The 12,374-nt window shown below is 34.7% G+C and overlaps 1 protein-coding gene and 1 pseudogene across 5 annotated transcripts in view; one reads left to right on the top strand and one right to left on the bottom strand.

Annotated features, from left to right (window-relative positions):
- LOC124086886 (prefoldin subunit 3-like) overlaps positions 1-9,929 on the bottom strand; it is a 95,941-nt pseudogene extending 86,012 nt beyond the window's left edge.
- Immp2l (inner mitochondrial membrane peptidase subunit 2) overlaps positions 1-12,374 on the top strand; it is a 905,321-nt gene that overhangs the window by 848,020 nt on the left and 44,927 nt on the right. Inside the window, exon 7 of one of the 5 annotated variants that reach the window (XM_058576085.1) lies at positions 10,709-10,777. The exons of the other annotated variants lie outside the window; for them this stretch is intronic. Coding sequence (XP_058432068.1) covers positions 10,709-10,762 — 54 coding nt within the window. The 3' untranslated portion in view covers positions 10,763-10,777. Of the gene's footprint in view, positions 1-10,708; positions 10,778-12,374 lie in introns of those variants that run through there. 5 annotated transcript variants of the gene reach the window in all.

Here is a 12,374-nt window from a genome sequence, read left to right as displayed (position 1 = left end):
TTCTGGAAACTGAATGCTAGTTGCAAAGGTTTACTCTAGTATGAAGTTTAACATAATGGCAGTTGTTTAACAGCTTAAGTAAGTGACATACTTGATTTTGATTAATATATTGAGCACTCTGAAAGTTATCTCTAATATAGATATGAGTTATGCATATATAAATCCAAATGAATTATTTCATAATGCATTGTTACTGTTAAGTGACTAATGACTAAATTATAATTTAAACATTTCCTATCACCTGATGTTGAATTGGCTATCTGTACATCCTTCAAATGGCATTTTCTCAGACCTAAGGACCCTGTATCTCTCACCCCAAACTAGTTCCATAGAGTTTTAAAAATATTTATTAATTTTGAAAATCTGTATAATCTTGTTTTCTGTCAACATTGTAACTTTTAATATGACAGATTTTCAGTAACACTGAGTTCTGATCGTATAAATATTACATGTATTTATATTAGGAAATTTAGAAAATATGGAAAACCATGAAGGAGATAGTAAAGTCTTCACTAATATAACTCCCTAGACAACATTAAATACATTTGAAAGTGGGTCCTTTTATGCATTTACCTAGGAATGTGCATAAGTGGAAGATCACGAAAGAAAGCTATATGTAACTTAATTTGTTACCTTGCTTCCCTCACTTAATACTGTATTATGGGCATTTTCTATGTTATCAAATAGGCTTTGAAAGTATAATTTTAATAGTTTTATTATGTTTCATTGCTTGCTTATATTATAATTGACTTAACCATCTTTGTTTGATTTTGATACTAGTTGTTTCTAATTATGAATTGTGTTTTATAACATTTATAATTAATATCTTTATTCATATATTTCTACCACATCCCTTATTTTCTCCCAAGGATTAATTAAATTAATTAATCACTCATGAGATGCATTCAAACATTTTTAAGGCTTTTGGCTACACACACTACCATTGTGTGCTCCAGAAATGTTTCTATAATTATAGTTTTAGAAATAAGTTCCAATATGGTAAAAGAGCCAAAGGCAAAAAAAAAAAAATAGGGCCAAATAAACTTTCTTAAACCCATTATCATAGCAATAATTCCATTCAAGAGTGTGGAGTCCTGATGACCTGATCACCTCCCCAAGGCCCTACCTCCTCATTCTATTCCACTGGGGTATTCAACATGAATTCTGGAGATACACAAGCATTCAAAGAATGGAACATGTTCACTGTTTAATTCCCAGGAATACGTGCTGTGCTTAAGGCCAAAATTTAGATTCCTCCTAAATTCCTTCTTTCTATCCTTATGTCTCAGAGAAAAGTACTTTGTTACCTGGACACTTTGCTATCTTTTATAAAAATGGCATTCCTTGATTCTCTTTTTCAGTTAGGAAGAACCTTATGACTAAATGTGGTCTAATTATTAAATAGAGCTATGTACTACTTCCCAGAGGAAGCAGAGGCTATCCCATCCTCACCTTTTCCTCCATTCTACCAGAGTCTCCAGATGATTCAAGCAGCCATTCTGGGAAGAGCCACCACCGGGGTAAAAAGTTAAGATAGAAGGTCACTGCTTCCTGATAATTTTGTAGAACTGTCACTCTAATACTGGGTACCATAATTATGATTTGTATCCTGTTTAAACTACTGGGGTGGGGGTGTCTATTTCTTGTAGTGAATCCAATCTTAATTAATAAGGTATCAAAGCAATTGAAATCTATTTTTTATAGTTGAATCTTCATTCTTCCATTTAGTAACTTATACAGATGCCTGGGTACTAAGTTAGTGGTATCTATTTGCTTGTTCTGAACATAGGAAATCAATATCAGTAAATTGAAATTGTCAATAATTTCCTAATTGTCAGTAATTTAGTTTAGGGAACATTAATTTTCCTGTGAGTTTCCAGCATTCATGGAGAGTGTACAAAACCCTTATAAAAGATCATTGATCTAAACCCAAAAGAAAAACTCTTCTTGCTATCTATGTTCATCCTTCCTCAGAGTAAGCAAATTCAGTGCTATATTCCAAGCCCTCAAATCATAGTACACATTGCTGGAAGTGGGAACAGGCAGCTCCAAAGATCTATTTATTTTGTATTCCAAAAAAGATATACAGTGGCCTGTTTGGGGTTCTTGTACTCTTTCTTTTTTGATTAAAAATTGAAGCCTCTTCAAAAACAGCTAGCTTTTATTAATAACAAGCAATAGATGGAAAGAAATAAATATGTTGGAGATATAGGGAAATTTACCTAAGGAATCATAGTTCTTAAGTCCTTTGTTAATTGCCTCTGGATACCCCTTTAGTCCCGGGTCTATCCAGTCTCACCACACTCAGGATCCTGAATTATTCATGCTCTCCCTCCCCTTGAACATCACCATCACACATATTCTCCCAGTTCAGTACCCCACTTTGTTTCAACTTTGGCATAACTGTGCAGGGAACCCTTCTAAAAAATTCTTCTCTCTTGTCCTCATATAGCCTTCAGTACTTCCTTTTTCCTAGTAGATATCATGCTGTCTCCTAATTGCTGGTCAGTTGTATCACTAACTAGTCAAAAATTTCCACATAGTGACTTTTTTTTTTCAGAAAATTCCTAGCACCTAGTAGGTGCTCAGTAGCTATGAAATGATATTACACACACACACACACACACACACACACACACACACACACACATGGCTCTTTTATCTTTTTCATTCTGAAGTCAGTAGAGAAATCAGTAGATTTCATAATCACATAAGTAGCATAAAATTTGAATATGTCAAGAATCCTTCATCTAATTATTACAAGGTATTACTTTCAATGTCTTATTTCATGGTTGTATTTGTATATTTGTCTATGTATTTTATGAACAAAACAAAACAAAAATAAATGTCAGGAGCTTGAATTCAAGATTGGGACACATGTATTGTATTTATTTTTGTAACTCTCCTTTCTTGGGTCTGTCCCAAACTACAGAAGCTGCTGGCAGAGTTCATTCAGTGACAAACATATGAGGTCACTCTTCATTTCTGAAGGCTAGATATATTCATGTTGTTAGTAAGGAGCTCAGAACATCTGTATTTATTGAACACATTCTAAAGGTAAAGTACTATATACATGCAGGCAGCTAAATATTTAAATTTTGATGATATTCTATATATCTTAAGTGGTAATTTGCATATATAAACACACAGCATGCCTGACCAGAAGCAGGCTCTGATTCTGGCACCAAACCTCCTTGGTTCAAATCCAATTCCAGTCACTTAATAGCTAAATAATCTCACCCAGTTTACTTAAACTCTCTAAACCTTAGTATCCTTAACTATAAAATGGGGATATTACAATACTTACCTAATGAAGTTATTTTGAAAGGCAAATGAGAAAATTCATATAGAGTGTTTTATTCCAGTGCCAAGTGCATAATTCTTTGATTTTTTTCAATATTAGTTGCTATTATTATTGCTCTAATTATCAGAGTTGTCAGAAAAGGTGGGTATGATGGAACCACAAGTAATAATGTTGGAAAGAACTCAAAAAATTCAGTCCTGGAATGACTGTAGTTCACAATAACCTAATATATGTTTTATGAAGATCTAAGAGGGAGGAGCTTAAAGCCTTCAAACATAAAGAAAGAATAAAGGAAGGGAAACGCTTATTACCCTGATTCAATCAGTGCATACTGTATGTACCCCTTTAATATGTACAATTAATAAATGCTAATCTAATACAGAAGGAAAAGATTTTCAGTTCTATGGCAAGCACTGTATTAGTGAGGTTAAGAAACACTCCCTCCTCAGAATCACAGGAGACTTGTTTGCAGGACTTATCACCAGGTGGGTGTTCAGAGTTCCCATCTGCCTGTCCCCTGCCCCACTCAACCGGGCTTCCTCAGGAGCCTATCAGCCAGGCAGGAGCCCCAGAAAGACAATGGGTAAAAGTCAAGGTGGAAAAGGCCCCAGTGATTTTTAGAAGTCCAGAAGGCCGTGCTCCTCAGCTCTGCTTGATCCTCTCAATGCCCTTGCTGGTTGAAGGGAAAGGAAAATATTTCAGAAGTTAAGTCCTTGGTTGCCTAGCCCATTGCTCTTGGCTCAAGATAAGGCTTCAGCACTCACAGTAGAAAGGTGACCAGAGGAAAGCTGCTCTACTCATGGCTGATAGGAAGCAGAGAGGGCTGTATTTTCTGTATATTAAAATATAGCAGGTCCTGCTAAAATTAATATAAGTGCTAACATTTTATAGATACATGTCATTTTATGTGCATATATGATTTCTTTTGGTTTCCTACAACAAATTCCCATATTAGGTATCAGGTATCTGAAAGTAAAAGAAAAGTTAAATGAAGATATGAAGTAAGAGATGACTGTTCAGAAGAAGTAACCTAATTGAATATTGTATTTCAAATTTATTTAAATTGCTACCTCTTTCTCTTCACACCCATTAAATAGTGAACCCTACAGCTGCAGTATGTGTTTAATTACTGTTTGGTTCTAGACGTGCTCTAACATGAAAATCTTTCACTTGACATTAAAAGTCAACTTCTTTTATTTTACCTTATATTTAATATATACCCAAAACATACCAAGAGATGAATAAAAAGAATGGCTTCATCATCAAAGATGCATTGCTTTAATTTGAGATATTAGTGGCCTTTAATGAAATCCCTATGAGATATAGCAATATTTGCCCCTAAAATGAGTGATGATTTTGATTGCAAAAATGTTGATAATGACTTTATCCTGGTTTTACCACATACTGGTTGTGTTACCATGGACAAGGAACTTAGCCATTCTAACTTTTAGTTTCTGGTCAATAGAATGGGAATAATAGTAGCCACCTCACAGGATGTGGGAAGAATAAATGAGATAACATGTAGAAATCAGAGTACAGGGTGGGAAGTACTCAGTACACAGGATTTTTATTTGTTTGGTTTTGAAACTAGACTTACTCTTCTTTGGATGGGGTAGGGCTTGGTATCAGTTTGGATTTGTTGATTTGAAAGTAATAAGAGGAAACTAAGTAAAGTATAACAGTGGTGAGCTTCTAGATCTGGGGGTTCTTTGCATGTAGGGTGGGTAAAAAGGATCTTTTAATGTTATTAGCAATACTGATAACAATAACAGCAAGCATGGCAAATGTCATTTATAGAGTACTTGCCGCAGTCTGGCTGGGCACAAAATCACGAGCCACTTAAGCAGGAACAAACTTTATTTTTGAAACTGCTGCCAATGCCCCAAATGCACGCGGCGTTCTCCCGGATCCCAAGAGGAAGTTCCTCCTCCGGAATTCCCTCCTACCGCACTTCCCCAACCAATGGGAACTCTCCAGGAGTCCCGTAGCAGGCCAAGGTGAACAGCAGGAGTCCAATATCCAAATGAATGCAAATCTTAACATAATCATATCATCTCAATGGCTTGCTGGCATCACCTTTCAACCAAAAATGCCATGCATCATATTACTTGGCTGTGGCTCTTAGCAAGTACTTATTCTGGTAGAAGCATTAAACTAAATGTTTTCACCTTTGTCTCATTTAATCTTCTCAACAACATTATGAAGCATATACTGTTAAGTACCCTGGTTTTACAGATGAAGAAACTGAGGCATGCTCAGCCAAACTTAATAATCTATAGTTCAGACTCTGTTTTACTTGTACTGCCTTCTACAGTGTGTTTAGAAGTAAGTAGCACTGCACGTGTTCAGGTACCGATGCAGGGATTGCCATACTTATAGCTACTATGTTGAATAGGCACAACTTGTAAGATGAAATTTTAAATACAGTTCATTTTTAAATCCACTCTATGAAGTAAAGCCTTTTCTTGCCCCTTGATGTAAGTTCAGGTAGTTTCATGATTTTTGTATACAGTCTTTTTAGTATAGGTTGAGTATCTCTTATCCAAAATGATTGGGACCAGATGCATTTCAGATTTTGGAATATTTGCATAAACACAATGTGATATCTTGGGGATGAGACCCATAACTAAATATGACGTTCATCCATATTTCATATACAACCTATACACTTAGCCTGGTTATAATTTTATTTATTTATTGCATTGCTGTGGATCAAAGCCAGGGCCTCCTGCATGCTACGCAAGCACTCTACTTCTGAGCTATACCCCCAGCTCCTGATTGTAATTTTATATGGTGTTTTTAGTGTGTCTACATTTTGAATGCAACCTGTCACATGAGGCCAGATGTGGAATTTTCCACTTGCAGTGTCATATTGGTGGTGTTGAAGCATTTCAGGTTCCAGATTTTTTTGAAGTAGGGATGCTTAGCATGTGGTATGTTCTATAGTACTTTGGGAAAGGAGCACAGCTTCAATTTAATGATTTAAATATCCAGCCTGTGTAATATTTAACATTCTAAACTTTGTCTATAACATTAAAGCTTCTCCCTTGAACTCTCAAGATCAGGCCTTCCAACAATAGGAAACTTGCAGTGGGGAAAGGGACAGTTGGTCTCCTTTTTCTCCTCCTTGCCTCTACTTTTCCATCCTTAAATTGTTCTTATCAGTAGCTGATTCCTCTAGTTTTGGAGCACTGACAGGGAAGGGAGAAAAAAGTTATTGGAAAACTCTTCTTTGACAAGTGCCAGTGGTAATCTAGCATCACGCCCCCTGGATTTTGCCCCCTGTTTTTCTGTGGCTGCTTTCATTGGTTCTTTGTAAATCCTCCCCTCTGCAATTGTTTTAAAGGGTGAACCATCTGTAGTCTGGATGTGGCCTTTCAATATTTTCTGTTGGGATCTGGAGCCTTTCCAAGTGTCTTGGACTTGATCACAGGTGACCCCATTCTGATACCTTCTTCCAAAATGCCCACATCTGGTTCATAGAAAACATTCACTCATTTTGAACTCCAGTGTACTCTGGGGTTTATTTGGTCTCCAGATCAGCAATCTTCCATTCACTCTTCCCTAAGTGGTGCTAGTCAATCACTTGGCCGTTAGGTTTCTCATCCATGAGTTGGAACGTGCACATTAAATATCAAGGGTCATATACTAGGTTTCTAGGTCCTGTTGAAGTCTCTTTTTCCATGCTCAGCTGAGGTCAGACATATCCCAGTCTTCAAAGTCAAATTTATAGCTTATCAATAACTTATCCAAAGTAAGTTTTCCTACATAATTTCTAATTATAGGACTTTGATGTGGGTATGGCATTTTAGAATTGTATAACTGGTTCTCACAATCCTCTTTTGGGAATTCAACATATGGTCTAACACCTCCTGTGGAATGTGTTAATTATTGTTTTGATGCTTCAGCCAAAACTTCCATTTTAATATTCCATTATGTATATAATAATTACTTCTGGGTAAAAGGACCTTCATGCTTTCGTATGCTTTCCTTACCTTATCCATTTTCCTCCTTTTCTCTCTTTCCTATTTAAACTGAATTGGAGGTCTATGATGGGAAGAAGAAACTCCGCATACTTACTCAGATGGTAAGGGAGATTCTCAAGGACCTTGGTGACTGAAGACAGAATAATCATTTATCCCATAACTTTTGATATATTACAATTCCCTTGACTTGGCTCAGCTTGTTAACACTCCTCCTCAGTGAATTTCTGTGTGAGTGGCAGTTTGAGGTAGTGTCTATGAGCACAGAGTATGGAGCTAGACCATCTGGATCAAATCCCAGCTCCACAACTTATTAATTGTATGTCCTTGGGCAAGTTATGAACTTTAGTTTCCTTATTCATAGAATGGGGGTAATACTGCCTGCCTCATCGAGTTGTAAGAATTCAGTGAGTGTATGTATGTATATATATATAATATATATATATATATATATATATATATATATATATATATATATATCTTAGAACAGGGCCTGGTACATAGCAAATGCTATGTAAGTAGTAATTATTACTACTGCTAGTATTATTCATTATCTAAGGTTCAGTTTAAATACCACCTTCTTTATGAAACCCTTTGAGATCATTCCAATAAGACAGCTTTAAATCCTTGGTCTCAAGCTGTATCACTACCCTTGTTGCAGGGCATCATGGTTAGTGTTAGCATATCTACCTTCCTCACTAACAGTGGCTGTTTCTGTATTTCTTGCTGGGCATAGTGTTTAAACATAGTAGACACAGTCAGAAAATGTTAGTTTCTTTCTCCTTTCATTTTTGCTTCATGTTTGAATCTAACATTTCATGCCTAAAAATGAATTTATAATATTTAAGAATACTATAAAATAAAAATATTCTTTAAAAATTTTGAATGTAGAAGGTAAATACCATGGAAATTAAGATAAAATGTTTTTTTGTAATTATTAATAATGTCTGCCTTATCTTTGCAGTGGATAAAAGGAAACATTCCAAAATATAAAAAATTCAAATTTTATCAAAACAATGACTTCTTTTTGTTGTTGTTGTTATATTTTTAGTTGTAGATGGACACAATATCTTTATTTATTTATTTATTCATTTATTTTTATGTGGTGCTGAGAATCAAACCCAATGCCTCGCATATGCTAGGCAAGTGCTGTACCACTGAGCTACAACTCCAGCCCAAATACTGACTACTTAGCAAAGAAGATATTTTGAAACAGAGTTTCTTTAATAACTGAGTGCACATTAGTGAAAATTTGAGCCTGGATTCAGTTCTTTATATGCACTGTCATTTCTGGTATCCTTTGTGTAAAGTCAAGATAGGCAAGTCTTAGGTCTGAAATACCTGTGTGGCAGCAGTGATAAAGTGAACTATGGCACAATAGTGTAGTTTCCAGAGCAAAGACTTCGAAAATTCCATGACTGGTTATAACAAATGTGTTGTTTAGACATGTTCTGCCTCATTTTATCTGTCTGCCCCAAGGGACTTGCAACTTTACCATTCTCATACTCCCTCAGTCTCAGCCCTGTCATCCAGTATAATGGTGTAGTTAAATGAATTGTACTTGGAAATGCTTTTACTTTTGTAAAGGTTATGCAGGTTTTAACATCTCACAGCCAATTCCTGATAAGCCACTCACATTTATATGATGTCCTTAATGGTGATGATTCTTGGGCTAAGAGGAAGGAGAAGGTGATTATGGATGAGATCAGGCTTAGGTTAGTTCTTTCAAATTTTAATGTCCATTTAAAAACCTGAAGGCTAAGAACCAAAATATATTTATGAAAACATATTTATAAAACAACAGTAAGTGGAGTTATTAGACTGCATTTCTTTTCCAAATCTGACACATACAAAAATGGCTGAGGACTTTTCCCCTTGTCTTTAACACCCTGGAAGAGTCCACCTCCAACATTCCTCTGCAAACCTGCAACATTACTCTAAAGGAAATTAAAGCAGAGTGATCAGCTGTTGCTTTCCTACCATAGACACTTTGGTTCTAGAATATTCCTGAGTGCAACATGGTAAAATTTACTTATAAGAATTATTTCAAAAGATCTACAGTTTGGAAGTCAAAGCATTTATTCTGACACTAGTTTTTCTCTATCTAAGCTTATTTTGATAAGCTTAGATATCAAAGCTTTCATTCAAGGCATAATCTTGCTTCAGGTGGAAAACCACACTATATTGGAAGACATACAAATGGTGATCATTTGAAATCTATTTTATAATTTTATACAAATTTTGTATCGTACATATTTAAAATATGAAATGATACTTTGTCATGTAAAACATAACTTGGTTCTAATTGTGCAAGTATTCTCCAATATTTTGAGGGGTGTTGATAAGAAGAATTTAAGGAACAGAAAATATATGGAAATGATATTAGTCAAAAGAAGATATCAAAGTTTAGCATAAAAATTTTAGTAACTATTATAATTCATATAAATTATTTATAAATCTTTCTGTGAAGCATTTGCTAGTATTTCTGCTAAATATTTCCTAAGAAGTATTTCCCACCTGAATTTCTTATGTTTTCTGTTCCAAAATGTCTATTCTTAAGTGTGAGAATCATCTGAGATTGTTGCTGAAACTACATGGCATATCTGTATAATTACCTCTGTTCTATAATCTTTCATCTCCATGGCCATAACAGGAAGATATAAAATAAAAGCTCCAGTATATTATATCTCTTAAAAATATGAATGTTTCATTTTTTTTACTAAAAGCATTTTATTAAGACATATTGCCAGACATGAAATGTGTCTTTTTCTTCATCAGTCAATTTTTTTTTAACAACTGCTACTCAGTGAAGATTTATTAAGAGGATAAATATATCAACCCCAAATAATTGGTTACTATGAGTTATCTACATTTTATTCCTTTTGGCCAATGAAAATTGTATTGATCTCAAAAAACTAAAATGAAACATTCACATACCTGAGGGTTGAAGTTTGCTTGTGAGAAAGATCACCCTGTGATAATGGCACCCCACTGTAGGACCAAAGGTTTGGATCAGTATTTTACATCAGACTGGTGGTAATTTATTCCATTAGTTGATGTGACAGTGACTTCTAGCCATCTTCTTTTCTTGGACGGGAATGTTTACACACATGCATAACTTCTGTCCAGAGGGAGAATACCTCAAAATCCCAATCATAATACAATTGGGCAATCCTATCTATGATTCAGTGACCAAAGTTTCAGACTGTAGTATAGTAAACATTTCATCATTACTTATAGCAGAAGATTTGTCAATTTATAGTTGGTATGTTTGTGTTATACACAATGCAGTGTGATCTTCTAGATATAAGAAAATATTCCTATTAAGAAGGACTTGGAAGTGGGCACAGAGCTTTAACAAGTTTTCCATGATTGCCTACTCCGCAGATCATGTTTTTTTTTTTTTTTTTTTTCTGTACAGATTGTTCCAAATTCCAGATTCTTTTGGTCTGAAAAGCATGATAGTAAAGAATGAAGAGTGTCCGTTTTCAGAGACTTGCTTTGCCTATACTTTCCTCTGCTCCATATCTTCTCCACACACTCCTATCATCAATATTCCCAAACCATCTCAGTTGGTAATTATAGAAAAAAGAAGCTAAGTGATGATCTATTCCTTTGTCATTGTAAGAAGGGCCTAGAAGACAGGTGTTCATTTCTTCACCAGAAATAATGGTATGTATTACATTTTAAGTATACCTTATAAATTCTTTTTAATTTGCTTTAATGAGTTACACATGATAGTAGAATGCATTTATGTACTTTGATATATCATACATATATGGAGTATAATTTCTCATTTTTCTGATTATACATGTGGTAGAATCACATTGGTCATGCAGTCATATACAAATAAGGTAATAATGTCTGTTTCATTCTACTATTCTTCATATCCTCATATTCTCTCTTCTCCCCTCCCTTCACTCCCCTCTATATAATCTAAGGTAACTCTATTCTTCTTTAGTGCCCCAATACCACTTATTGTAAATTAGCATCTGCATATCAGAGAAAACATGTGACCTTTGGGTTTGGGGGATTGGCTTATTTTGCTTAGCATGATACCTCCAACTCTATCCATTTACTGCAAGTGCCATAATTTCATTCTTGTTTAAAGCTGAGTAATATTCCATTGTGTGTATATACCATGTTTTCTTTATCCATTCATCTATTGAAAGATACCTAGGTTGGTTCCAGAGTTTAACTATTGTGAATTGAGTTGCTATAAATATTCACATGGCTGTGCCTTATAAATTCTTAATAACATTTAGCATAGAAACAAAAATTAGAATGCAGGTCCATGATGATTACAATGTACAACATCTATTTGCCAAAAAATAATTAAAGGAAAAAATGAATCTTTGTATGTGAAGAATATGGATTATATGATTTCTTAATTTTTATATGAAAGAAAAATCATTCATGTGAATTAATTTAAAGGAGAGAGATCTGTCAGAATCTTACCTTTTTAACTTACTTACTTATTTACCTGTGTGAGCTCTGGCAGTTTCTTCTCTACTCCTGATTTCTCATTTTTAAAATCAGAGATGGTACATGTGTTAATTGTGGTTTTTGAAATACATTGAGATTTTATCTCACTCCAGTTAGAATGACAGTTATCAAGAATACAAATAATCATAAGTATAGGCAAGGATGTGGCAGAAAAGGTACACTTATACATTGTTGGAGGGACTTCAAATTAGTGCAATCACTCTAGAAGACAGTATGGAGATTTCTGAAAATACTTGGGATGGAACCACCATATGATCCAGATATCCCACTCCTCAATAGATATACAAAAGATCTAAGATCAGCCCACTATAGGGAAGCAGACACATTAATGTTTATAGTAACATAAATCACAATAGCCAAGCTATGGAATCAACCTAGGTGCCCTCTAGCAGATGAAGGGATAAAGAAAATGTGATATATATTCACAATGTAGTATTACTCAGCCATGAAAAAGAATGAAATCTTGTCATTTTCTGTTAAATGGATTGAACTGTATGTAGACCATAATGCTGAGTAGAATAAGTCAGAGTCAAGTGTTGAATATTTTCTCTAATATGGGGAAGCTAGTCTAAAATTACCAA

This window comes from Marmota monax, unplaced genomic scaffold, assembly GCF_021218885.2.
Source record: "Marmota monax isolate L192 unplaced genomic scaffold, Marmota_monax_Labrador192_F-V1.1 WCK01_AAM20220418_F8-fsc00139, whole genome shotgun sequence".
NCBI classification, from domain to species: Eukaryota; Metazoa; Chordata; class Mammalia; order Rodentia; family Sciuridae; genus Marmota; species Marmota monax.
This window is presented reverse-complemented; position numbering and strand designations above follow the sequence as displayed.